General features: G+C 40.6%; 2 protein-coding genes across 10 annotated transcripts in view; one reads left to right on the top strand and one right to left on the bottom strand.

Moving 5' to 3' along the window:
• The first annotated feature begins 968 nt into the window (after positions 1-968).
• On the top strand, positions 969-17,623 carry rab24 (RAB24, member RAS oncogene family). Of its 2 annotated transcripts, none has more exons than XM_003451421.5 (9): positions 969-1,460; positions 2,168-2,370; positions 3,918-3,986; positions 5,113-5,191; positions 6,960-7,027; positions 12,449-12,548; positions 13,369-13,419; positions 14,635-14,694; positions 15,786-17,623. In XM_003451421.5, the coding sequence occupies exons 2-9, from the start codon at positions 2,254-2,256 to the stop codon at positions 15,851-15,853; spliced, it is 612 nt and encodes a 203-aa protein (XP_003451469.1). In that variant the 5' UTR covers positions 969-1,460; positions 2,168-2,253; the 3' UTR covers positions 15,854-17,623. The 2 variants fall into 2 exon arrangements, with proteins under 2 accessions (XP_003451469.1, XP_005456209.1); XM_005456152.4 differs by having other exon boundaries at positions 985-1,460; positions 15,783-17,623.
• Positions 17,624-18,349: 726 nt separating this feature from the next.
• The window catches only part of nsd1b (nuclear receptor binding SET domain protein 1b), a 33,942-nt gene continuing 24,397 nt past the window's right edge, over positions 18,350-27,894 (bottom strand). For all 8 annotated transcript variants that reach the window (XM_013275155.3, XM_019363692.2, XM_013275156.3 and 5 more), the window contains 11 exons: positions 27,696-27,875; positions 25,239-25,395; positions 24,945-25,150; positions 24,747-24,859; positions 24,223-24,369; positions 23,618-23,740; positions 23,409-23,525; positions 21,641-21,782; positions 21,437-21,543; positions 21,153-21,354; positions 18,350-20,724 (listed from right to left, as the gene is read on the bottom strand). In XM_013275155.3, coding sequence (XP_013130609.2) covers positions 20,030-20,724; positions 21,153-21,354; positions 21,437-21,543; positions 21,641-21,782; positions 23,409-23,525; positions 23,618-23,740; positions 24,223-24,369; positions 24,747-24,859; positions 24,945-25,150; positions 25,239-25,395; positions 27,696-27,875 — 2,189 coding nt within the window. In that variant the 3' untranslated portion in view covers positions 18,350-20,029. The remainder of the gene's footprint in view (positions 20,725-21,152; positions 21,355-21,436; positions 21,544-21,640; positions 21,783-23,408; positions 23,526-23,617; positions 23,741-24,222; positions 24,370-24,746; positions 24,860-24,944; positions 25,151-25,238; positions 25,396-27,695; positions 27,876-27,894) is intronic.

Below are 27,894 nucleotides of genomic sequence, written 5' to 3'. Positions count from 1 at the left end.
GTGTACGTGGTCTTTGTTTTCTTCATTTGGTCACCGAATTAAATTAATGTCCTTGGTCCTGTGGTGGATATCGTCAATAATCTATCATACAACCTGTACCAGTTTTTTCAGTTGTGGAGTTTTATAAGAGTCAGGTACTTATTTCTGTAATATATCAGGTGAAACGTCTGGAACATTTGTCCAATTTCTAAAAGTTTTGTTTACATATTTTAGAAAAATGGATATCAAAATAAACTACACTGCACAGTCTGACATTCTGCATACAATCTTTTATATTGATAACTTTACACAAAAAACTAACAATTATTCTGTTTTAGGACTGATTAATATGATAAGTCTTTAATTAGTTCCAAAACAGAATAAATAAATAATAAATAAGTAAATAAAGATATATTTCTAAAAAAAAAAAGTACATTTAAACAAAAACAGGCTTAAAATGTTTAGAAGGTCCCAGCACAACTACACAATGGCTACATATTCCTATTAAAAGAGATAAAAATGACCACCACAACAAAGTTATGTTATTATAAGACAAACACAAACAAATTAAGCAAAGCAACACACATAAAACAAACACAGAGACGCAAAATGACAGAAACGCGCTTCTTTGGACTCGGTATAAAAGCGTTTTTGGTTGTTTTGGTGTGTTTTTGTGACTCTCTGTTACTTTTGAATAAAAAATGTTTTTATAAAATAAAGTTTAAAAAAGTGGACCCTCTTCCTGTGCCTGGTGGTCTCATTCAGTAATTAATGCTTGAGATAATTATATTTATGAATTAATTGCATAATATGCTAAATACATATTATTATTATGTGTGTTACTTGTATTCTTCTAGGTTTAAGTCTCTTTTTTAAAATTCTTGTTCTAGGTGGTTTTCTGATGAGATTAAGGTGCACACGGGCAGACTAAATTAAATAATACCAGGAAAAAGCTGTGGTTGTGGTAGGGTCATTTGTGGCTTTCAACATCCGTCGATTGTGTCATGAAACTCGGTCCACTTCCTCCTGGAAACCGCCTCTCTCCGGTCTTTGGTTCCCACCCAAACAAACAAAGCTCAGCTGGTGATTTTTTTTTCCTCACAGAGACGACACTCAGCTTCGTGTCCGCCCCAGCGGCGGTAACCTGGACCTGTTTTCAGAGGACTGAATTTCTTATAACCAGAAACCATGACCAGTTGGCTCCCGTGTGTTCCGGTAACACGTTCAGCTGACTGAAGGCTTGTTTATAATTTCACTCATTGCGCAACAGTGGCAATAACGTTAAACGAGCTAACCGCCAGCGCTACCAGTACTAACACCACCCGGCTCTGCGAGGCTGGGAGCAGAGATGAAGAGCGAGCCGACGGCTGCTGTGTCCACTTTAAAGCGGATTTGATAGATGGGGTTCAGCCTTGGTTTTGGTTCCTGCTAGGAGGAGATCGGATGCTACGAGAGATTTGTTGAGTCAAGCTAGCCACCCGGTGAGTTTTGGTGTTTTATATGTAGGCTAGCCCAACTCGGGAGCCCTGAAACCCTGTAAAGATAATGCTCGGCCGTGTTTGAGCAAGTAAGCTAGCTGGATCATTTCTAGCTTCATGCAAGGTAGTAAAACCACACCTTTGCTTTTTTTATTAAGGGAAAATAAAAGAAAGAGACTTTAGTAAAACTCAAATTAAAGCTAACTCTATATCTCAGGAATAGAAATACACCTAGTAAGACTTAGTTTTTCCTTTCAAATTCAGGTTATCTTAAAATAATATAGTAAAGTACATAGTGTATAAATATTTAATCTACGTTATGATAATCAGTGGTTATTTTCAATGACAAGTGCAGCAGTTATGCAGTAGAAGCTATGCTTGGAAATAATTCGTGTTTTATGTTGTTAGTCAGATTAAACTAGAAATTAAGGATACAATTGTACCTTTTTCTTTGCTACTTTTATGTAGGTTTTTGAGGGTTGGGTCTTACTGCTGCAGTTTTGTTTCACTTTCATCTTTGAAAAAATAAGAAAAGAAATGCATCCAGAGATTCAAATCGTAACAAAATGACTGTGAGATTCCCTGTGAAGTAACTGTAGTGTTAACAGACTCCTACAGAAGGGGTGAGGATTTAAGTTGGTAATTTCTCATTGTTTCCAGTGCATGATTTATAAAGTTCAGTCTCTAACTCGTGTATTTTCTCTTTTCAGCTGCCTGCTTATAAATCGACTTCCCTCTGCTCTCCCTTGTTTGCTGTGCCGTGGTCTCTCCTCTGGCTTTTCCAGACGCCGTCGTTATGACCGCGATGCGTGTGGACGTCAAAGTGGTGATGCTAGGAAAAGAGAGCGTGGGGAAGACGAGTCTGGTGGAGAGATATGTTCACCATCGCTTCTTGGTGGGCCCGTACCAGAATGTGAGTGTCAGCTGCTCCACTTCAATTTTCCATGTCGGTCTGCTGCCTCCATGAAGGGCTTCAGTTTTAACTTTAGCCCCAGGGAGGCTGTGGTAACAGAAGATTAAGTCTGTGATTGTTTCAATACGTCAAAGCTCTGACAGGAAGTAGGGTTGCAGTAATGTTTTAGTACATTTCTGCAAGCTAATGCTGCATTTTGCATAAATAATAACAGTATAGTAAACATTATTTATATACCACCTTTGCAAAGTGCTTTGACAAACAGACAAACACAGAACAATCAATGGTAGATCCAAACATTAAAGTTGGACAAAAAATGTAAACTTATACATGTATAAGAAAAGAATAAAGGGAGCCTAGAAGGCAAAACTATAAGGTAAGACATAACGTAAAAGAGAATTCTAAGAGGTGGTTACCCACTCTGCAAGTCTAATCACCTCAGGTAGGTAATTCCAAAGTGGGCACCTTCAGATGTAGGTCTGGAACAACCAGGAGGCCCCACCTAAGGATTTAAGGCTCCAGCTCACTCATTTCTGCAGCTGTGCACCTATGAGCCAGACATCCTCAATTCTATCTTGTAAAGGAAGCTGCTGTGTTGATGACTTTCTCCATGTGAGAGTGTGAAAGTATTGGTTTTATCCTCACAGTGTTGACCTCCCTCATTCTCACTTAACCGTTTATTTATCCTCGATTCCTCGAGCTTGGGTGTGGGGAATGCAACAGGCTCTTAACAAAGTGAGCCATCTTCACCTATGAGCCTTATTTTAAAGTGATTCCAATTAAATATGACTGCATCATAAATTGTTTTCTTAGACCCAACAGGATTAATGTCACTTGTTTTATATCTTGGACCGCTTCTAATTGCACCATGTGGCACTACTGTGAGGTGCAGAAAGTTTGATGATCCAATTAATCATCTCAAATAATCAAGTCTTTTTCCCACCATGGTTTGTTTATTACAGCTAGGTGTCACACCCGTTTTATACAAGTCATTAGCTTCTTTAAAGCAGCAGGAGTCAACCCAAAGTGCTTTCTGGTTTAGGCAAACCTGTTAGCCTTCCAAGTCTCCAAAAACACAAACACTAAAGTAGAAAACCCAAGTAAACAAACATCATGTTTAAAATCTACAAATGGAAACAAAAACCAGTTAACTTTAAAACGATAAAAAATAGCTTTTAATGTTATTCAAAGTGCATATTTAGGATTTTCTGAAAAATCTATATATTGCTTATATTTCCTACAACACTCATGTAGAAAACACCTGTGGATATTTACTTAAACCTCCTCCAGCAAGCCACCTCTCTTCCTTTCCTCTGTCCTCCAGATGCATTTTAGGAGACAGTACATCTTTCAGTATGACGCAATGAGATTGATTTCTGTGTCAAAACCTGCGTACATTTCGAGGAGGCACAAATTAGAGAAATGAGAAAAGCTTTAAGAAAAAAGAAATCCACATATCATCTGACAAATATCAATCTAACATGGCTGAAAGCAGTCATATCATATGTGTGCGGTGTCTGAACCCACTGCTTCTCTCTTTCTGACAGACCATCGGTGCTGCTTTTGTTGCCAAGCCAATCCAGGTGGGAGAGAAAGTGATTACGCTTGGAATATGGGTGAGTTAGAGGCTGCCTAAAATGCACATGCTTTGTGATAGTCAGTCGTTTCACATTTGATCCTTTTCTAGCAGTTCAATGAGCTGATGGAAGATTCATGAACCCAAAAAGGAATTTCGTATATTTCCTTTTTTTTTTTCTTTTTCAAAATTTCCTCTGCTTGAAGACTGGAAAATAGCTATGAGTAAGAGCAAAGCCAGTCCGCTGTCATTTGTCCTGCTGAAGTTGCTACTTTATCCTGTTAAAAGGTTCATACTAACAGTAACTCGGTCTATTTTTTCCAACACAACTACCCACTGCACTCATGGTGTCACAGCTTCAAAGTTATTGGAACCAAGAGAACTAATATTGCTAAGCTTTGCTATGTCACAACCTAAACTTCCTCAACACAATAAAACCTTATGTATGTATTCAATATAAAAGGTCCAGAATTTTCCTTTTTGTGCACCATCAGCCAAGCTGACTTGTCTCCACCCCATGTTATGCTTTTGTCCCTACAGGCCTTTTTGTTGTTTGTGTTGATCACATTTCCAAAGACCTAGCTTTTAACTGACTACCTGGTTTCTATTTCAGGAAATAACCAAATTAACAGCCTCTTTATATCTTTAATATAATCATACTTAAATTACGACCTAACTGAAAGTTGATAATTATGAATTTCCCTTTCAGAATAGATTAATGTCATCAGCATGTATTAATGTATCTTAACTTTAATTTAAATTAGTCGATTTTAGTGCCAGTGAGAAGAACTCACTGCATAGCTGTCCTGACTCAACCTGCTAAAAGATTCAAAGTCAGAAGCTAAACAAATGGTTTCACTGTGTGAATGTGGAAACTATGTAAAAATGATGGTGTGTGTGTGGGTGGATGCAAATAATTATTAATGAAAGTGGTGTTATCATATCTCATATAAATGGTAATGAGAATAGAGGTAAAAAAAAATACATAATATTAATTTGACCTGTAAAATTTTGGAACCGCAGCCTGTTGTGGCATAAAGATAAAGCATTTGAGCTGTTTATTTTAGGTTTAAACAAAAAAGTCGAGGCTTCTCTCCTGATCATTTCATCACTGTTTAGGTTCCAGTTCAAGTTAGTTCATCTCTTCTCTTGTGTTTCCCACTCAGGACACAGCTGGATCAGAGCGTTACGAAGCCATGAGCAGAATCTACTACAGAGGAGCTCGAGCCGCCATCGTCTGCTATGGTAAATCTATATTTTTACAGCGAAGAGGAGATATTCCTATATCAATAACTTCACTGGATACTCACCCTGACCTCCTGTCAGAATCAGCTGATATTTGTTGTGTGGGTTGAAAGTTGGTGCTTCTTAATTATCCTTGTTTTTCCACTGTTTTTGGTGCCTAGTAACTTCCTAAATACACGAGTTAGCCACAAGAATTTTTAAGGGCTGAAAAACACATTTAAGAGCAATTTTACAACCACTCCAGTGTTGCAACAAAACCGCATTTGTTGAGCAGCTTTGAGTATCAGTATCAAGAATGTCAGGTTGCCCAGTGTGCAAATTAGCACCGTGTTGCTGATAATTATGACACGCATATCTGGTTTATAAAGTCGATGGTGTTCACTCACTTTCAGTCACAGTCAGGTTGAATTTCACGATACGTTCTTTTAATAGGTGAGTCGTGACTGTTAATGTGTTACAAGGTGACCACAAAAACTGTGAGAAGTCAGCTTGGCCTGCGTTTCTTTTCTTAGTTTCAGATTTTGTTTTCCCACTCTCATAAGTTCAGAAGTTATGAGGGCTCAAAACGAAAGTGTGGGTTGGCTTCAGTACCAGTTCTGCTCAGTGCTACCACAGCTCACTCGAGGCAGCAGTTTCCATTTCATAAATGAGACGTCCTGCTCATCACTGCACTCTGTAAAACAGTCAGCAGAATCCTTCAAATACAGATACACTGACTCGACCTGGTGGTGATTTCAGCAGGTGAAGTGGAAATCAAACTGGTGTTGTGATGTCAGGTGTAGAGCTGTTGTGTAGAAAAATGTTTCAGCATGTTGTGGGCATTTTAATCCGACTTTAAATAATCATGTTACAGATTACAGATTACAAGATTACAGCTACCACTGATATAATTTTTCTTTGTGAAGCAATGCTTTGGGCTGCTTCAACTGCGCACATATGACATTGTTGCACTTATGAAAGTGCTGTGGAAAATTTGAAACCGGTTCTCAAGCAGCACCGGTTTTCCCTAATCCCTAATCTCCAAATATCTTCCCATTCACTATTATTTATTGTGACAGAAAGGTCCCATTTCCATCTATCTCTAAGGTCTTGGAAAAACCACAGGTGGCAACAACGGCTATCATTTTAGGCTTTTGAAACCACAGCTTTTTGATAGAAGATATTTCAGGATCACCATGTAAGGTTGTGCTTTGCATTCTATAATATCAAATTTGTCGATGGCAAAAGAAATTGAGTTTGGGGATACAATATTTCTCACTCCTTTTGAATGGTAGTAATGCATTATCAGTATATATGTCTTTCTGTGTAGTACCCCATTTCCTAGAATCGGCATCAAGGAATCCTGGCTTGAGTGTTAAGAAGTAAACTAGTTGGTGTGGCGTTGGCCTCTAACCAAAGAGCCACTGTCCAGTCCTGAACTGCTTTCAGATCTGTCTTTGTTCCACATTGGGGAACTTCGTAAAAATAGTCGGTGGATAGTCATTCCCCAGCAGATTAGTCACACTGCTGTGATGTTTAGTTTAACATCTTTCTTCTTTAACTTCCTCCTTCTTACATTGGATTGTATTTCACCTTATAGCCTAATCTTTCAGCATATTTAATGAATTATCAAACAAATAATGGACAGATTGGTTGTTAATTTTAATGTGTGACGAATATGGGGTGCCTGCTCTCTATGGAGAGGTGCGTGCGCGCGTGCGCATGCTTGTGTGTGTCTAGACAAGGATGTTGAATACTGAAAAGTCTGCTGTACATTTTTGGCTTTCAGATCTGACTGACAGCAGCAGCTTCCAGCGAGCTCGCTTCTGGGTCAAAGAGCTGCAAAACTGCGAGGAGGTAAGGTGGTTTCTTAAAAGAAAAGGTTAGAGCCATTGTAATTGCACGTCATTTGATATGTGCCTTTTCATGCGCTCAACAGCCATCTTAACATGGCAGCTCAAAAGGGTTTTGAGGGCCTGCAGTTTTACACCACAAGTAAAGTGAGCAAATTGTGTTTATACAATAGCCGATTAATACAATAAAATTGTATTATGATGGTATAACTTTGCTAGTTGGCTGTGTTGGTTGCTAATAGGGATGGGTATCGTTTAGGTTTTATCCGATACCGGTGCCAAACCGGTACTTTTGAAACGGTGCCGGTGCTTAAACGGTGCTCAAACCGGTGCTTAAAGAATGGAGAACACAAAATTGGTCCAAAAACCTCTCATGTTTAGCTGTTTTTTTTGTAAAAAGATAACAATGTTAGCCTTTTCTGCAGCTATAGGGCATATATGGTATCACTCTTGGCTGGAAGCAGTGCTTAAACAATGGAAAAAACACAAACTTTGTCCAAAAACCTCTCATGTTTAACTGTTTTCCACTTTTTCTTTGGTCATTTTAGCCTTTTTGGCCAGGGTGAAGGGAGTATCTGCCATCAAACAAGAAGACAGCCGCATGTAACTACGACGGTGCTAGTTCACCTTACATGCATTATTTTAATAACGTGGTTAGCGTACTCAACGTTAATTACACACGAACAACATGAAGCTACTCACGCAGAGGAGAACGGCTGCTGCTGCCATTATCATCCATCATCATTTCTGCTACGCTGACAGGGCTAGGGGCCAGGACTCTCCTCTTCGGGTTTTTGGGGGATGTTGCTAACTCCGGGTCCGATAACAGGCACCACACCCGCAGTAGATGTGCACGGTGTGAGGTCTCGCAGCAAGCTATCAAACACGGCGCATTTCTCGGCTTTAAAAAAAACCGCTATGCGTCGCCAGGTGTTTCATCAGATTTGAGGTGTTACCTCCTTTGACAGTATCACAGTATCAGCTTAAAGCACTTGTTGCAGGCTGCTGAGTTTGCATCTTTTGCTGTGAAGTACAGCCAGACTTTTGATCGCCTCGCCTTGGGCATTTTTAATCTGTAGCTCTGCTCTAAAAGAACGTACGTACCTGGCCCCGCCTGTAAAATGATTGGCTAGAATTGGCTCAGGAAAAAAAAAGCACCGAAATAAAGCACCGAAATGTGCGCTGCTTTTCGGTCTGGTTACTACCGTTTATCCCTAGTTGTTACACTGGTAATGCCAGGAGAGGCAGTATCGGTTCTGTAAGAAAGTGGAAGAAGAGAGCGTCCTGCAGGAGGCAGTGAACGGACACTGATGTTATGAACATGTGGCTAAGAGAAGGTTCAGAAAACAAGTAGCAACAATATTCCTGTGTGAGGCTCAGTCATTTCATTTTTATTTTTTGAAGATGCAACATCCTAAAGGTGTATATAGAAAACATGTTGATCCTGAAGCATTGATTGAAGCTTCTGAGCTATTTGTGTAATCTTCTCCTGAAGTTCTCGGGTAGATTTGGCCTTTCCATTGGGAATTTAACATCTCATACAAAGTTAAAGACTTTTATTTGAGTTTGGTAGAATTCTATTTCAAAGAAAAACAAGACTCTCTGCTAAGTGGATGACATCATGCTCCATTTGCACTCCATGACATCAAACTCCAGATCAAAGGATCAAAAGGAAATTGAGCAATAACATTCTCTCAAAAGTCCCTAAATAGGACACCAGCATGCACTCAGTATGTCTCAGAACTGTGCAACTGTATAGGAACACACCACGAGCCATCCTCTAGACAAAGATTTGACACGTTCAGTGTATGCAACAAAACACAAACCCAAACCCCGATCGAATAGAAAAAAATATCATTCGAGACTGTAAGACCGAAGAAAAGAGAAATGCAACATATGCAGCAAAATCTTGATCCCCAGGAAGGGACCTCATCGGCCGCTGTTCACCCTAAGCAGCAAAACCCAAACCAAAGAGGGAAAAACAAGGCACCAAATGAGGGGACTCCATCTGATGCTGCCAAACAAAAGAGTGCAAACAAGAAGATGCAGAAAAATGCAAACCCAAACCCCAGAGCCAAAAACCCTGGACCCAATCGAGGGCCTTGGCCACATCAGCCCAATGCCCACTTTAAACCCAATAATGGGCCTGGGCAACATTGGCAAAATCCACGGTTTTTGCCAAAACAAGGGCCTGTGCCACATCAGCCCCATCCTGACCATAACACCAACGATGGGCCATCTCAGCCACAGCCTCACTTAACACCAAATGATGGCAGTCGTCCATACAATGAGACTGATGAACTGGGTGCGCTGAGATTCCACCTGCAGGAGGCTCAGAACATGTGCAAAACCAATCTTTATAAAATGACAGCTGCAAACCACAAAGCTGCTGCAGCTAAAACTCAGAAAGATTGGCTTCGCTTTCAGCTACAGTGCTGCAGAGGAAACGCTCAAAAAACCATCCTTGAGCTCCAAAACCAGCTGGAAGAGTCTCGTAGAAAGACACCCGAGGAGAACTTCACCCCTGAGGTGAGTGAGGCTCCTGTTGAAGACAGCAACACAGCTGTCACAGCTGCAGAGCTGAGTGTGGATGCTTCAACACAAACTGCAGAAGCTCCACACACAGACTCTACAGATGTGAAAACCGATCGAGAAGCTGAGTTGGAGATCCAGTGCAAAAAACAGCAAGAAGAGATCGAACAACTCCGTGAGCAGCTCCTCAAAACTCAAAAGACTCTAGAAGAGGAAGTTGCAAAGCGTGAAGATCAGGAACAAAGAGCCAACTGTGAGCTCGCTGAGCTGAAAGACAAACTCAGCACCAGTGAGGCTCTTTGTGAAAAAAATGATTTGAAGGCACAAAACTTAAAAGAAGAGCTGGAGAAAACCAAAGCTTCCCACCTGGAAATCGTGGAGAAGCAAAACCTGGGGAACACAAAAATCTGCAACCAACTCCGGCAAACAGAAGAAGAAAAGATCTCACTTCTGGAGTTTTTGCAGTATCTGCAAGAGACAACCAAACCAGAAAGTCCAGAGGCCCGAGAAGACAAAGTGCCAAAAGAAAAACCAAAAAAGAAAACGAAGCGCAACTGGTTTTTGAGACTATTCACTTAAGTGACTTCCACTCCGTCTCCTATAAAATCACAGTAATATACAACTAAATATTAACAGTCACTTCCAGTGCCTAAACATCCATTTAAAAGCATATTTGCTTTAATATTTAGTTGTGTATAACTTTGTCATCGGTTCCACCACCCCCCAACCGGTCGCGGCAGATGGCCGCCCCTCCCTGAGCCTGGTTCTGCCGGAGGTTTCTACCTTTTGAAAGGTAGTTTTTCCTCCCCACTGTCGCCAAGTGCTTGCTCATAGGGGATTGTTGGGTTATTCTTTAGTTCAGTTCAGTTCAATTCATTTGTATGTAAATACTGTTGGATTGAATTGAACTGAACTAAAGAAGATTTTTAGGAGACGGAGTAGTCACTGAGTGAACCAGGGTATTATAACATCTTACCCATAAAAAACTACAACCAATCAAATAAACAATTGGATTTAACAAAACATCTGAAGTGTGAACATTTTGTCTCATTTAAAACATGTGAAAATGTCCAATTATAACAACCTAACAGAAGAAATAAAAATGTTTACATCCTGGTTGAAAACATTGTTCTGTGAATGATATCCACTGTGTCTGTGTTGTTGATGCCTTTTGAAAAAAAAAAAAAGTCTAAAGTATTGTAGTTGAGTACAGCTCCAGGTTTTGTACAGAGTATTTTCGATTTGCTGTAACTTTACTCTGCTATCTCATCAATAATGGGTTTGATCATCATCTGTTCCCTGAATGCAATTGACACCCTCTTCTCAACGAGAAGCCTGGGCTCGGGTAGGCCTGAGTGTCCTGGAGGTACTTGCCCTGCCAGATACACGGGTGGCCAGGTCGTGTGCCTGGCGGGACTGTCCAAAAGTTAATAGCTATATTTGCAAAGCCCTTTATTAAAATACGCTTTCATGAGCTATTTGTGAAACGGTGCCGGTGTTTAAACGGTGCTCAAACCGGTGCTTAAAAAATGGAGAACACAAAATTGGTCCAAAAACCTCTCATGTTTAGCTGTTTTTTTGTAAAAAGATAACAATGTTAGCCTTTTCTGCAGCTATAAGGCATATATGGTCTCACTCTTGGCTGGAAGCAGTGCTTAAACAATGGAAAAAACACAAACTTTGTCCTAAAACCTCTCATGTTTAACTGTTTTCCACTTTTTCTTTGGTCATTTTAGCCTTTTTGGCCAGGGTGAAGGGAGTATCTGCCATCAAACAAGAAGACAGCCGCATGTAACTACGACGGTGTTTGCTAGTTCACCTTACATGCATTATTTTAATAACGTGGTTAGCGTACTCAACGTTAATTACACACGAACAACATGAAGCTACTCACGCAGAGGAGAACGGCTGCTGCTGCCATCATCATCCATCATCATTTCTGCTACGCTGACAGGGCTAGGGGCCAGGACTCTCCTCTTCGGGTTTTTGGGGGATGTTGCTAACTCCGGTCCGATAACAGGCACCACACCCGCAGTAGATGTGCACGGTGTGAGGTCTCGCAGCAAGCTATCAAACACGGCGCATTTCTCGGCTTTAAAAAAAAAAACGCTATGCGTCGCCAGGTGTTTCATCAGATTTGAGGTGTTACCTCCTTTGACAGTATCACAGTATCAGCTTAAAGCACTTGTTGCAGGCTGCTGAGTTTGCATCTTTTGCTGTGAAGTACAGCCAGACTTTTGATCGCCTCGCCTTGGGCATTTTTAATCTGTAGCTCTGCTCTAAAAGAACGTACGTACCTGGCCCCGCCTACTATCCTCGGAAACGTAAGATTGGCTAGAATTGGCTCAGGAAAAAAAAAAGCACCGAAATGTGCGCTGCTTTTCGGTCTGGTTACTACCGTTTATGTCAGATGGCCCCGGACACCGGTACCCATCCCTAGTTGCTAAATTGGGGTTTCAGTGCATTTATCTCTGAGGTAATCAGGCCTCCATTTTGTCAGCAAAGTCAGTCAGTTTATATGCAGCTGTTAGGATAATGAAGCACTGAAAAACACTGTCCCATTCTGAACTCTATTTCAGTCCTTTACACAGCTGAAAGTACCATTTATTTAAAGCAGGCAATATCTAATCAAATAAGACTCAGCTTGATGGATGTTATCAGATGTTTCAGTTTGTACAAAAAAAATAGTCCACAACCTTATGGATGATTGTTTTTATTTTATTTGATTGTTTTATTGATCTAGATAAATGTATGTGTTATTACTATCTGTGGCCGCACAGTCTGCTGTCAGTGAGGTTTACCTGAAGCTGAAGTCCCACATTGGATTTCTGTCATTTCTATCATGTCAGTAAGGGACATTGTGTTTTATTCTGGTGTGTGTTGTGCACTGCAGCACTGTAAGATCTACCTGTGTGGCACCAAGAACGACCTGATCCAGGAAGACCGGAGTCTTCGCAAAATCGACTACCACGACGCTCAGGACTTTGCTGAAGGTGAGCGCAGTGGAGTGTAGACATGAAGAAAGATTAAGCTGTAACATGTTTTCTTTCTGAGATGGTGGCCTGGTCAGAAGTGAATTAACATCAGTACGGTTAACAGTATGCATTACTTAAGAAAACAGTTGAGCAATAGTCTTGTGGTTTCTTTCAGGTTACTGATTTCTGATTTTCGAAATTTTGAAATTCCTAAAGTTGAGGCATTCATAATTGTCTAAAATGTAAACATAAATGGATAAAAACATGGAAGAATAAAAAGCCTAGTTTGGTTGTTTATCAATATACAGCTAGTCAACTTTGTCTTTTATATGTGAACAAATTTATAGACGATCACAGACAGTTTCAGTTGTATCCACAGTGTCACTTAAAAAAATACCCTGAGTGTTTAGTACATGAGTCATTTTCCTTACTTTATATACTGTAAATATGTGTTTGAACTCTATAAACACTCTTCAGCTGTGGAAAAATGATTTACAGTTGATTCTTTGAATGGTGCTGATATTTTCTTGTCTTTTTCTTGAACATTTGCATGCGAGACAGCTTTAAGAGACCAGTCAGATGTGTTAACAAAGTTGATAATTTAACCTTAGAAACAGGATTTTTTAACCTTAGAAACTGGGGGAAAGATTTGTGTACTGAAGAGCTTGTGAAGACTTTGGATGTTGTTAAAAGGATGTTAAGAAATCTGTAACTTCTGCCTGCTTTCTCTGTGTAATCAGCCCGAGTTGCAACACAAACACAATTTCTCTCCGCTTACATAAGTTTGTGCCTCAGACTGACTGATGTTTAACCTGAATGTTCTGGTTAATATTCACAGAGATTGGTGCGCAGCACTTTGAGACCTCCAGTAAAACAGGGAATAACGTAGGTGAGTTCCACCTCGAGTCACCGGAAGACTTCATGTAACACAGGTTGTTGGCTCTGACCGCAGCCTCATTCATTCATGGTTTTGTTGAGTGAGGAAGTGAGCTGTAGCATTAAAAATATGGGTATGTTTTCCTTAACATGCAGGATGATCAGAACACAACATGGCAGATACAAGTTAGCTCCTCATGAAAGACTCCTTAAAAAACCAGTGATATGATAATAAGAGTCGATAATCTATATTTTTAGATGATTCATTCCTTAATTTAAGAGTCAGAAATGTGTAAGCGTTTCATAAAAGTGGAGCTTGAAGCTGCCGTAGATGTATTTCTTAGCAGTGTTGTATGTGCAAATGAAAGCCCTTCAGTTTTTGATTGGAAACATTTCAAGAGTATCAAAACTGTTGCTCTTTGGCAGCTTTTCTGTCTGTAAAAATGCAACACAGGGGTCAAAGTTAGACACATACGATTCTTCACAAAAACAGGAGGCAGAAGGAAGGTTGCAAAGGGTGATCGCTGAAGATCTCAGTAGTGCATCATGAGGTTTTTGAATTGGTGTGTGTGTGTAGCCAGAATCAAACAGGTAGAAACTGGCATGACAAAATCCAGCAAAATGGCATAAAAGCAGGTTACTGATTCACCCAAGTCCACCTTTTATTTTTGTTTACCCGAGAGAATCTCTGCATATTTTCACACCCTTCTTCTTCAAACAAAACAGCTGACATGTACGGGACCAAATGTTCTTTTTAAGTTACTTATTAGCACACATAGTTTTATTATGTACTGGTAAATTTTGTGCACTTAAGAGTTTTTCTCTCCTTTTTGTGCAAGTGTCATCAAAGAGTGTTACCATAATTTTCCGCTAATCACAGCCAGACACATTTAATTTACTTTCTGACAAGAGAAAATATTTAATCTAAGAAGCTTAATGAATGGATTCATTAATTGGTACATTCTTGCCAGTATTACAGCGTGAGGCCATGGCTGAATCTGATGATTAAAGTCTAATGAGAACAAGAGCGTTGTCTCCTTTGTGGCTTTTAGCATTCTCTCGCTGGATGCAGGTTTTGGAGCATCTCTTTATCAGCCTGCTTACAGTAAAAGAAGCTATTGTGTGCTGTACACCAGGTTTTAGGAATGTGAGTTGGCTTGTTTTTGTTGGCCATGACAGATACGAACTGATGGAAACTGACAGGCCTCATTCTTCCTCTGCTTTCCAGATGAGTTATTCCAGAAAGTTGCCGAGGATTACAACAGCACTGCTTTCCAGTATATGACAGGTAAGCGTGTCATTCATGTACACAGATCGTTTTTGTTATCTTTATATCAATTCATGTGGTAAGGGTAATGGAAAGTTGTGTGAAGTTATGTTATCCGTAGCTGAATTTACTGCAGAACTTTCAGGCAAATCTATTTTTTTTTACAGTTAAATTTTTAGCATCTGTGCAGAAAATATTTAAAATTTTACACATCTACAATCATGTTTGAATTAAAGAAAAGCTTGGAAGTAACAAAAGATTTTTTTAAAAAACCCTTGACTTTTATTTAATGACTTTGTATTTAATTTACTTTATTGCAATTTATTGCTACTCCATCAAAATCACTAGTTCATCTATATTATGATGTTAAACTAGCATACAGGAATACACATCAACATACTTTATATCTAAAGTTTTTTTTTCTAGTAGTATTAAAACAAATACTTTTTTAAATAAAAAATAAGAAACCAAGTTATAACATTTTACAAACAAAATTCATGGATTTTTTTTAAAAACCTTTTTTGCCCAAAATAATAAAAATCCTTTCAGAATATGTAATAAATAAACATTGCTGAGACCAATTGGTTCTCTCTTTTTTTTTTTTTTTGTCCAAGAATTTTTGTTTGGTAAATGTATAGGTGAGATTTAGATGCTATAATATTAGTGCTCAGATGGGATGGTGCAAGAGGGATCACGTTTTGGGATTTTAAATAGTATTAATCCAAAGTAAAAAAGCAGAAATTAACTGTGACACAAGTGATATGAATTAGGCATTCATACTTAGAAAATATCAGTGGTCCTAGAAATGATCCCTGAGGAACACCATCATAAAATGTTACAAATTGACATTGGAGAAATATATCTATTATCTTTGTTGCTAAAATTTTGACAAAAAAAGACCAGTAACAGTCTTTTAGATGTGAATATAAAGTTAGTTTTCAGCTAATTAACTTAAATGGAAAATGGGTGAAACAGGTTTCCTTACATTTGGCAGGATTTTCTTTAATCTATACAAAACATCAAAATGTAAAAGCAATATGCAATGTGTTTTTCTCCTGAAAGTGATCTCAAACTTATTTAAAGTCCTCATATCACTTACTGTTTCATAGCAGAGGAAACGGGCGTCGACTTAGGCCAGAAGAAGGACTCGTATTTCTACTCCTGTTGTCACAACAACTAATGTTGAGGAGCAGGACAGGAAGTGATTGCATTCCCTCAGCTGGAGTCAAACCTGGAAATACTGGAAAGCTGTAACTCATCTATGAATGTGGTACCAAATCACAAAAAAGAAATCAAAACTCTTTATACTTCGTTGGATATGTTTCTTTTTTTCTTTTGTGCCATAACGAACTGAGAGCTGCAAGACTTTGGGGAAGAGGATCCTCAACTGCTGGGTGGTGAGGGATTTAAAAACCACCACGCCCACTTTTTTCACCAAGTTATTCATATTTATCACCATATCAACTTATGACTTTCCTGCAGCCCACAGGGCGATAAACCTCCCCAAGTTCACAGTGTTAAACAATCAGAAGCAACGCTGTGGTTGGACAGCAGCCTGCAGTGGCGAGGGTGTGGGTTCCTCAATGAAGCCAGACTGAAAGAGAGAACTTGATTGATGCTGTGTGTTTTAGCGGTTGCTGTGTTTTGGGAGGGGGAGTGGTTTGTTTACAAATGCTGATTTTGTTTACCTCCAACTGTATTTAACATTGTTGTGAAAACCCATCTGTCAGTCCTGCTCATGTTCAGTGGAGGCTACACAGATGGAGAAGCCAGCTAGGATGAAGTGTGTCAGAAAGCTACTTGTGTTCCTGCTCATAATTCAAGCTCGGGTAGGCAACATGACCCATAATAACCTTTCAGGAGGGCGCTAGACTCATGCACCTCCTCTAGGCACTGGTTTTAGGCTTTTAAAAAAAAAATCAATCTGTTAAGTTAAAAAAAAAAGAAAAAAAGAAGAAGCCTGAGTAAGAATTCATATGTGGTAACTTATTGGGTTTTGCAGACGAATTTTTACCCAGAAGAGTAGGGTTTGAATCCTGTGTGGAGACCAAACTAAGCCCATGCTTCAGAATGAAGGTTGTAGATTCTGGCACGATCTTGGTTTGTCTTTTCTAGTTTTCTACCCACTGCATTTTTAAGTGAAATACTTGAAAAACTGGCAAAACACACGACATTTTTCTTTATAGAGGCCTTTACACTAACAGTACATCATTTGCCATGTGTCAGCCACGAAAGCGCCATACGCTGCCACCACTCAGACTTGTTGTGCATTTGTCCTAGTTGCCACTCAAGGTAGTGCACCCACACCCACAAAACCCCCCAAAAACTGTGGCCCAGAAAGCATCATTCCCAAAGACAAAATAATTTAAATAATAATGCCTGCATTTGGTGTAAATTAAAAAAAAACCCAAAACAGCAAGAACACTAAATGCTGCTAAAACAGATATGTTCTGCATCGTAAGCTATGATTTCTGTAAAAATGTCCGAAAAATAAGCTGGTTTTAAGGAGCTGACTAACAACACGCCCACATATCTGTAATTAAATTGCATGGCCTGAGCTGCCTAACAGAACATTTTTAGGGGATGTTACTTTTCTACAAATAATCTACTGTTTTTCTAAGTTTGAATGCATCCCTCAAAGAAAGAAATATGTCTGTCAGATTTCTAGCAGGAAAATCTTGGAATGTTCAAATGATTTCAGGAAGAAGCTCTTCTGCAGAAGGACGATCAGTGAAAAGCCTCGTGGGCTAACATTGTAATGTCCCACAAACATTTAAAGCTATATTTAAGATTCAAGTCACTAATTTATTGCCTTTTAAGTTGTACTGCGCAATTGACTTGTAGGTTGCTGCTTTGGTGTGTTGATGTTCAATATTGATGCAAAGTATTTTTTAAAAAACGACTCATGTCCACATCTGTTCTGAAAAATAAAAGGCTCGTTCCAAGAATGTTTCAGAACGCGGATAGATTGTAAGTTTTAAGTTTAAATTGATCCACAGTATTTTGCTTGTGTGTAATATTTGGCAAAGACTGACAAAAATACTGTATATGCACAATTCTGGCATTGGATTGCATATCAGCATAAATCTTTGCACTTTTGTCTACAGAAGTGAATTCGAGGAATACTAAAAAGCTTTTTTGATTCAGGTTGGTATGTCTGCCCCCCCCCCACTTACAGCCCACTTTAGTGGATCGGACCAGTGAAACTCTCTTTTTTCCTGATATAAATAAGTTTTAACTACACACTTAATCCATGAGATATTTTAGTATTAGAAAAATAAGTGCAATTCCAAAACATAAAAAATGAAGGAAATCTGTCACCATGACTCTTTGGGCATAAATTGTAAGAAATAAATGTGTAAAATAATGGAAAAAGTTGTGGTAACTTATTGCCCAGACTGTCCTGTCATTATAAAAAAGAAAATTGTGATAATTCACTAAATGTCCTATTAAAAAAATATCTATTTCTATATATCTATATCTAGAGTAGTGAAAACATACTAATTTGGACCCTTGACTTGTGCAATTTATTCTAATTAAATAATATGTGGTATAATGTAATTATTTTAAAAATTGACATTATTGGCTTTAAAAAGCAGAGTATCTCACAGATCTCTCTTCAGATTTATGATTATTAATCTCAAAACAAACAAAAAAAGATACGAGCCACAAGATGCTTATTTCATGTCTTCTTATATATTTATATAGCAGTTGTTTTGACAGGTCAGTGGTTGAGATCTAACATAATTACACTGGAATGAGACATTTCTTGTTGGGCAACTGTAAAAAGGCATTAGTAGGGAAACTTGGCTCTCACAGGGGCGACATTGTTCCTTAAAAATATCTCCAAAGAAATACACTCTAAGGCATTGGCAGATAACACACAGACAATATTTAGCTTGAAGACGGAGCGAAACGTGGCAAGAACACATACCCAAGTGCAAGCGTGGTGACAGGAGTCCGCCGTTTCCAACGTTTTTGCTCCCTGCGAAAGAGTTTTGTTTCCCCGAGCAGTGCGGGGGTCAAGAACGAGGGAGGAGGGCACCGACCCCGCCGCTCTCCCTCCCTCGTCACCGTTTGTGCGTCACAGAACAGCGAATAAATAATGACTACAGAGCACGGCACACACACTGGAGCCAACTGAGTGCTACCTTTGCTTTCCGACTGCACGGGCAAGGCTGAGCGTTCATTTCGCGTTGCACACCATTAGGTGATGGACCACGTGAGCCTGCAGTCCAACAACGGTGAAGCTGAACGTCCCAGGATGGCATGAAATCTTTCACACTTTAACTTTCAAACAGTGAATCTTTTTTTTTGGCATGAAATGGTCGAATCTAGAGTCTATTTGTAGCTGCAAACCAAATCTACATCTATTAAAAAACAGTTGATTCCATTATACTGCATTTTGTTTTTCCCAACAACACCAGGAAAGACAAAGTTGGCATGGTTAAGACTACTCCAGGCAGCCTGTCATATCTTCACCGATAGTCCTGGATCTTGAAGCACCAACTAATTGATGTGAGTCATCATGAAGAACTGGAAATGGAGAGGAGACTGGATTTATTGTAATCAACAATTAATGTTTCCAGGTTATGGAGTCCTGCGTGTACGTTGACTCGAGCCTTTGTGACAGGTGCTGCCAGCATCGTGCGTCCAGTCAGATCCCGACAACTGGACCACAAGGGCGAGTTTAACTCCACTGGTTGGTTGTGGTGTTTCAACAGTGTTCAGATTAGAAAGAAAAGCTTTAAAAAGGACACAGAGAACTTCAGCTAGTTTAATTCTAGACAAATACAACGCGTTTCTGACACGGCCTCACACTGCACGGATGTAAACATAATCCCGATTTAACTCAGTAGAAGTCACAAGCCGAGCCCAGCTGTGACTCTCTTAGTCTTTTCTAGCATAAAACATCTGCCTCTAACCGCACAAAGCTTTATAGGACACCTGAAATACACCTCCAACAAACACGTGAGAAAACAAAAGAAAAGAAGATGAAATGTGTTTCCAAGTCTCATGTTTGACGTCCCGGGTCCGGATAGTTTTTGTGCACTCGTAGCAGGTGTGTGGATGGAGGTAGGGAGTGATTACCAGGGTAAAACTACATGTAATGCAAGCATAAATAAACTGCGAAATTGTTGGATGTGTGTCAGTGTATACATAAATTATATTATATTATACTTTTTATTTATAAACCTCACAATTTGTTTATTTTTTTAAATGTAGTTTTCTCCTAAAAGCCCTCCATACATCCAACTGAATACTGAACATTAACAGTGACTGTAACTGAGTAACCTCCATGTGCTTCCTCACTGTAGTGACTATGTTGACTCTGTAAATTATAATCCTCTGTGCGTCACTCCTCTTCTTCTTCTTCCTCCTCCTCCTCCTCCTCCTCTTCTTCATCTTTGAGCTCCAGGTATTCGACCCCCTCCTCCTCCATTACCGTCTCTCTGTCGTCTTCACTAGTGTCTGATTTATGCCTCTCTGCATCACCCTCTTCCACCAGCTCCTCCTCCTCTTCTTCTTCTTCAGCCAACAGGTCTTCCTCTAAGACATCCCTCTCCTCCTCATATGAGGAGATGGGCGAGTAGTGGGGGAGGTCGAACACGTGTGGGCTGCTGGGAGCGTCAGAACTACTGGGAGGAGGCGACGTTGCAGGAGCTGCGACGGGAATAGTGATAGGTACCGGGATGGAAAAAGCAGGAAAGGACTCTGACGCGCACATGCCGGCACCGGTGCTTACGTCCCAGTCCCTCCTGGCAGTCGAGTTTACGTTGCAGGTAGTGTTAGTAGCAGAGGAGGGAATGACCGCCATGCCCAGCCCTGAGGTGAGGGCTCTGGGTTCGGGTGTGTACTCTCGGATCTCCCCGGCTTCTAGCGGCTCCCCGCAGGGGTCATGGGCACTACAGGACAGCTTGCCGTCCAGTTTGGAGATGAAGAGCAGGCCGTCACGGTGCTGGCAGCAGTAGGAACTGATGCACAGTTCGCAGAAGGACGCAGCCTCCTTACCGCATATGTCACACTGGTGCCACGGACATTCCCACCGACCTACAACAAACACACAAACACAACATTTCCACCAGCTGTAATAAACATTTGGTGGCATAGATCTGTTTGGAGACCATCCCACATTTTATTTTCATAAAAACTGGGCGATATTGTGTGGATTAGAGAAAATCCAAAATAAATTCAAACTTGTGCACCCAATTCTTGTTTTTTAAAGTCATTAACGATGCCCATGATGAGTCGATGTAAACTTCTGAACACAGCTGTGTATAAAATATGGTGCTCTGCAATAATAAACCCAGTCAAAGGTACAAAAAACTCTTCAAATTAACTTTACTTCGTCGAGCTACAACACAAATCAGTCATGGGGAGCGTTATCCTGCATGATCAGTTCTCCGATGTTACACTATCACAAACCAAACAACAGGAAGCTGTGCGTGTGGGTGGGTGGGTGGGGTAAAGTCACTGACCTGCAGGCCTCTTGGTGAGATTCAGGCAGTCTGCATGGTAAACCTTGGGACATCCAGGTTTTTTACATGACACCATCTGTCCTCCGTCTCCGCAGATGAAACACTCGTCCTCCCTTTCTTTGGTCAACACCACCTTTTTCTTCCTCTTGCCGTGACCTCTCCTCTTCAGCTTGCGATCTTTATCATCAGGCGGGGGGTTGTTCTGGTTCAGAGAGCAGAGGAGTAGGTTATTCCCAAACAAACACAAGTGGTTATTAATTTTTGTGGCGTGTCCCTCCTCTGACCTTTGGCCTGAGGCCTAAGAAGCCGCTGCAGTTTGATGCTCCACATTTACACACCGTCTTCCTGTTGCCCAAACACTCCAGGTTGTAGTTGAAGGTGAGCTCTGTGCCTGAAAAGATAAACACAAATGAGTGAGAGTGGCTTGCTGGCATCACCAAACAAGATAGAAACAACTTCTATCTTGATATCTGTAAGAGGCGGCGAACCTGCGGCAATGTCGATGAGAGCGAACAGTCCCACCCGGGTGTCACCGTTCACTGTCCACTTCTGCGTCTCACAGTTTGGCTGACAGCTGTGGTTCATGAAGCGTGCCTCGTTCCCCTTTGGCCCAGCATCAATGATCCGATCCTAAAACAAAGTCATCCAACAAGAAATTTAATTAAACTTAATTACTGTATAGGTCTCTATTTGAAGGTGTAGCTATAACCGGTACTCAAACACAGGCCTGGCCATGAAATTTCCAAAGTGCCATGAAAGCATCTAGTGCTGGTAACAGGGTTAAAACTACCAAACACACAATTTTGTTAGAAGCGCATTCATACCTATCAGGAGGTATTGATTGAAAAAAGAGACGGCAGGAAACAGGAGATGTAGGAAAGCCATTCATGTTCAGAGTCTTTACTCCAAAGCTGTTCTGCGTAAGTGAACAATTTTAGATCTTAATTAGATTGAATCTATCCATGTGGCAGTTTGCTATTATTCCTTTTTTCTTAAACCATCATTTGGACTGCTTTAAATTATTCTGACTCTCCTGTGTTCCCTGTTAAGGCTCAAGTCCTCGGTTAATGTTGATGCACTTGTTATCTCTCCTCAGAACTATATCGACCATTTTATCCTCTATACTTGTGCCTGAAGCAAGACGGACTTGCTGCAGTCTTCTCTTGAATGACACGTTGCAGCTGAGCACAAACTTACCAAAGCAGGAACAGAGGAGCTTGAAAGAGAAACAAAGGGATTGCTGATGGGTTTTTTTCCAGAACTCTGTGTTCCTTTAGTGAATTATCATAGAGATCCCTGTAATCATATACCTGCCTCCAGCTGTGAGGTGAAAAACCTCAATCAGAACCACTCACTCAAAACGAAAAGTGACACTACCAGCGGCTGTAATTCACATCTGGAAGCACATGGAGGTGCATAACAAGCTGAACGAATCATGCTCCATACTGAAGGTGATATGACCATCAGCTGATAGAGGAAAATATATCTTCCCCGGCTGGTTGGCAATGGCTCCTTGCCATTTGTAGACTTGACTACAGCTTTGCACTGTTTGTAGAGAAGTATGTCGTCCTGCAGCAATCACAACAATACTGGGTAATACACATTTTCCCTAGCAACAGGTGGGTTGCTAGGCAAAGTTGGGGAGGCCACTAACTGAGCTCTGACCCAATGTGACTGGGGCATTATTCACTTGACTCACCATGATTGTCACACATTAAAAATAACTGACAAGTTAGTAAGTGGCCATGTAGCTGCAAAACCTCAGTTAGTGCATTCTGTAGTCTTGAATAGGGTTACTCTTGAAGTTAACAGCATTTTCATAGTTATAGTTCATTTACTCTGGTCCAAATCAGTTAATGGGTTTGTAAACTTGAAGCGTTTTCCTGTGGTTTGGTTTCTTTCCACGCAGTTATTAGGGTAGATATGATAAAACGATAATTTACATTTTACAGCTGGTTGCCAGCCCATACAGACCTTTGTACATTGAAGTTACCCTGTTGCATCCCAGAATGCAAAACATATGTGGCTACCGGAAGATGTTAATTTAAACTTCCAACGTTCACTTGGTAGTTGGTTGAGGTCTGATCACTTTCACACCATAAACGAATCAGTTAGGAACTGAATGAGACCCCCTCCTCCAAAGGGTCTTGGTGTGGTTGTTTTGCGATTAATGTGTACACTCCTGCACAAGTGAACTGAACGTAACAGGTTAATGTGAAAACACCCTAAAAACACACACGTGGATCTGAGCCGTACCTTGTCAAGAGTTAACATGTAGAAGTTACAGATGTTGTTGTCCTGAGCGTGTCTGATCCTCGACCTGCACTCCTCCTCATCGATCACCTCTCCGACATACTCGCTCACAAACTGACCCTGAGAGAACAAATGCACACAGGAAACATGGATCATTCACTCCCGGCTTATGATGGGAATTCCAGCAGCAACAGCAGCAGCACTGCAGTTACCTTCTTAATGTCGTGGACACAGCGGAGCCCCCAGCCTCGAGACAGCGTCCTAAAGATCTCTACTTGGCTGTACTGACGCTTGGTGAACGCCTGGTTGAGGCACCGCTCGGCCGCCGGGCAAACCTGCAAGTAAAGGAGCGGCCTCGGTCAGATACTCGACACCTGGCTGCGAAGTCCAGGGCAGGCAGCTAGGAAGCCGCTAAAGATCCCGATTCAACTTTAGAAGATTTGGAGCAATACAACGATTACGTCTTAGCCCCACTAAACTCCAGTTGGTCAAGCACAGCTATTGGTGGCAGCATAGTTGATTTTTAAACGCATTTATTAGCATCCTGAACATGTAGAAATTTCAGTAAATAAGTAAAAACACTTGGATCATGCACCTTGTACAATAAAATTCTAGAAAACAACTAAACCAAACTAACTGGATTAAATTTTGAACAATTTTTTCACAAATATTTGTAGAAGCAGTCTGTATGATTTGATACATCTCTGGCCATCGAAGTGACTGGAACACCTGAATTCAATGATTTGGATCAGTGAATACTTTTGGCAACATAGTCCATATGTAGCTGTGCATGAGCGTGATGAAGGTGTTTCGGTACCTGTGGATGGCATTCGTAGAGCAGCATGCGGTTAATACACTCGGAGTCCATCCCACACGGACTATCATCTGTCTTCTTGCAGTTACAGCGGGGGATCTCTGAGAGGTCGGCAGTGAAGATCTGAACCTTTCCTATTGGTCGATTAACCTGAACGAGTCAGAAAGGTGTGCATCACTCATCACTGAGCATTACAATCAAACCTCATTTTTTAAGTCAACTTATGAAGAAAGCTTTTTACCGTTTCTTTGTGGTTTAAGTACACTAATGCTCTGTGTCCAAATGACTTGACACCATTTATGAAAAAGCTTGAATTCCTTTGTTTCAGTAAGTAACAGTGAGTAAGTCACAGCAGCTGGAGATGTTTCACTTTAAAACAAAGTCTAGCTTAATTACAAACGTAATTAAAGACCAAAGCCTGGAGCTCAATTTGATGTCACCTAACTTTTGAAGAAGAAGAAGAAATGTGCAGTATAAAAGCATTAATGGACAACAGCATGATTTCAAAGTAAAGGCACCTCTTTTACCTTAATGTGTTTGTATGGAGGAGGCTTCCTGTCGTTCTTCCTGTCCTCTTGAAGCTGCCGAAGCTCCTTCTCCGCCTGCAGCTCACGGAACCGCACAGCCGCCTCCTCCAAAGCTGAGGAAGGACGTCAAAATTCAGCGATCGCAAACACAAACCATGATGTCAAACCGATCAAAGGACAAATTTTACTTTTGCCTACCTTTTTTGTAGGTCGCATCAACCCCTTTCCCCATCTTTTCCTTGCTGTTGGCGTCCACGTCCATGTAAGGGAAGACTCTGGCCTGGTAGGTCCACAGGTAGTCGTTGGAGCCGAAGAAATGAACAGGGAACTCGCCGACATCGTGCCTCATTCTCTGGATGTTTTCTGGGATTGTTTTGGGATGGCTGACCTCTGCCGGCCACCACCTTATAGAGCAGAAAATGTGAAAATAAAGGATTTGGTGACGTGTGTCTGACTTTTCAGGTTTAAAAGACTCTGTGGGTCATAGCTGACCTGTAGCGTCCGACTTTGACCCATACAATGTCTTTATAGCGAGGCTTCTTCCCGGCCTTGCAGTCGTTGCAGTACCAGCTGCCTTTGGGCATCTCGATGTTCAGACACTCCCGATGAAATGCAGCAGGACAGGACTCACAGCAGAGCAGGCTGCCCCCTGGAGCACAGGAGGAGGGACAGCATTGCATTAACCTCTCATCAATGAATCATTTATACTGTACATCTTTAGTGTCTGTGTGAAGTTTGCTGAAATATTCACACAGGCCATTACAGCCTCTTTTAGCTTACCGTTTTGGTTTTTGGATGCCCTTTTTCAATTCACTTATGTTTATGACAATGTTTCCTAGCTTATTTGAATTATAATTTAACATAAACCAAATTAAAATGAAGAACCAGTGTGTAAAAAAAACAAAGTTTACTCATAATGCAGTAGCTTGAATAGGCACCTTCAGTAGCAATAACTTGAATTGTTTTTGATATGACTTTATCAGTCTCTCACATCACTGTGGAGAAATTTTGGCTCATTTATCTTTATAACATTGCTTCAGTCCACTGAGGTTCAGTCGCTGCGCAGCTCTCTTAAAGTATCAGTATTTAAATCAGGTTAAGGTTTGGACTTTGAGTATGACATTGCAGGACCTGTTGTAGATTTGCTGCTGTGCCTGGGATCATTTTCCTGTTGCATGACCCCAAATGGTCTCACATTTAGTCCTATATGTACTCTGTATGTATACAGAGGAGTTTATGGTTGGCTCAATGACTTTAAGGTCCTGTTGCTGTAAAACAAGCCCAAATCATCACGTTTCCACCATCGTGCTTGACAGCTGGTATAAGATGTTTAAGCTGATTGGCTTGTTTGGTTTTTGCTAAATTCTGCACCGTGCATTACAGTCAAACATCTCCTCTTTGGTCTCGTCTGTCCAAAGGTCTTTGTTCCAGTAGTCTTGTGGTTTGTTCAGATGCAACTTATGCAAAATCTGAGCTGTGCTGCCATGTTCTTTCTCCTACAAACCCCTCAAAACAAGCCATACTAGTTCATCCTTTTTTCAATTTGTACCATCAAGAACTTCAGGTGAGGCCTTGAGAGTCTGACATGCAGCTCTTGGGCTTTTTGCAGTTTTGCTAAACAATGCATAGTTTAACGTTGGGGTAAATTTGCTGGAATGTCCACTTCTGGGAATTTTGGCAGCTGTGTTCAGTTTCTACTTATGAATGATCGTTCTCACGGTAGAATAATGGTCTTTAAATTGTTTGGAAATCTACTTGTAACCCTTCCCAGACAGATAGGCAGTAACAACTGCTTCTCTAAGAACTGAAGAAGCTTCTCGGATGAGAGGTGAAACGTCTTCAAGAAACTCAAAGAAGTCCAGACGCTTTTCTTTGCAAATTCCTTTGACTGCTTCTCTAAGATCATTCCTTGGCTTGGCTGTTTACTATCCCACTGGGGATAGTAAACAAGGAGAAACTGGAAAATACTAAATTTTCCAGAACACCTGCCAGAGCAGACCAAAACTGGAAACTTCCATTCTTAAAAAAGTGCGAGCTCCCAAGAGCCTCGGGGGCTAGTCCGTCTTTGATTATGTCCAAATTAGTCTATGGCCTAACCATTTCTAGGTGCTTTATGTCTACAGGGTGGGCCATTTATATGGATACACCGTAATAAAATGGGAATGGTTGGTGATAGTCCTGTTTGTGGTAGTTTACGTTGAAACCAAGCACACCATTGTTTTTCTTGTGACATTACCAATAAGTTTGATGTGTCACATGGCCCTCTTCCTATTGAAAAAACAAAAGTTGTATCCAAGATGGCCGACTTCTAAATGGCCACCATGGTCACCACCCATCTTGAGGAGTTTGCCCCCTCACATATACTAATGTGCCACAAACAGGACTTTAATATCACCAACCATTCCCATTTTATTACGGTGTATCCATATAAATGGCCCACCCTGTATTTTACTTCAATTTTCTCCATGTTTTTAAATTTATTAAAACTGCATTTCACTAAACGTTTTTCTGCCTGTTGCGACTGGATCTCCAGTGGATTTTGCATGTTTTTGGACCAAAGTTGAAATAGTTTGAAAGTCTAGCTTTCAAAATTTGGTCTTCAGCTCTAGCCTTTGAAACAACGATGATGGTGAATTAAACAAAAGTCTTAATTGTTGTGAAAACAATAAAAGGTGTTCTTAAGTTTTTCATCCACTAATTCTGCATTTTGGTTCAGTTTTTGTTAAATAAATAATGACAGTGACATATGCCACGTTTGTAAAATACCTTGTGAGAACCAGATGATTTTTTAAATATATATTGATATATAAAACCTTACCTGTACTTTATTTTCCACCTGACTGTAACTCATAACCATAAGGTGAAATAAAATATAAATCTGAGGTAAAGAAAACAGCTCAGCAACAAAACCAGTTTAGTCTGGTCTGGAGTTTCCTTTAGGATCTGTACCTTCAGTGCAGACGAAGCACCAGCTGACGTTCACGTGTTCGTGATTCTTGACGCCGCGGCGGGGGGTGAAATGGTTGGGACAGACAATGCTGTTGTTGGATAGTACAACACTGCCCGCTGCCATGCAAAGGTCTGTAGCATGATAGGCAACCGGGCAGCGCACGCAGCGTACCAGCCGACCTGCAGACATAAACAGGAG

The sequence above is a fragment of the Oreochromis niloticus genome, linkage group LG10 (genome assembly GCF_001858045.2).
Source record: "Oreochromis niloticus isolate F11D_XX linkage group LG10, O_niloticus_UMD_NMBU, whole genome shotgun sequence".
Lineage (NCBI taxonomy): Eukaryota > Metazoa > Chordata > Actinopteri > Cichliformes > Cichlidae > Oreochromis > Oreochromis niloticus.
This window is presented reverse-complemented; position numbering and strand designations above follow the sequence as displayed.

Bases quoted from the DNA above. Each gene is read 5' to 3' on its own strand.
- rab24 (XM_005456152.4), top strand. From the start codon at position 2,254: ATGACCGCGATGCGTGTGGACGTCAAAGTGGTGATGCTAGGAAAAGAG. The intron at 2,371-3,917 runs GTGAGTGTCAGC...TCTTTCTGACAG, and splicing joins TGGTGGGCCCGTACCAGAAT to ACCATCGGTGCTGCTTTTGT. The intron at 13,420-14,634 runs GTGAGTTCCACC...TCTGCTTTCCAG, and splicing joins TAAAACAGGGAATAACGTAG to ATGAGTTATTCCAGAAAGTT.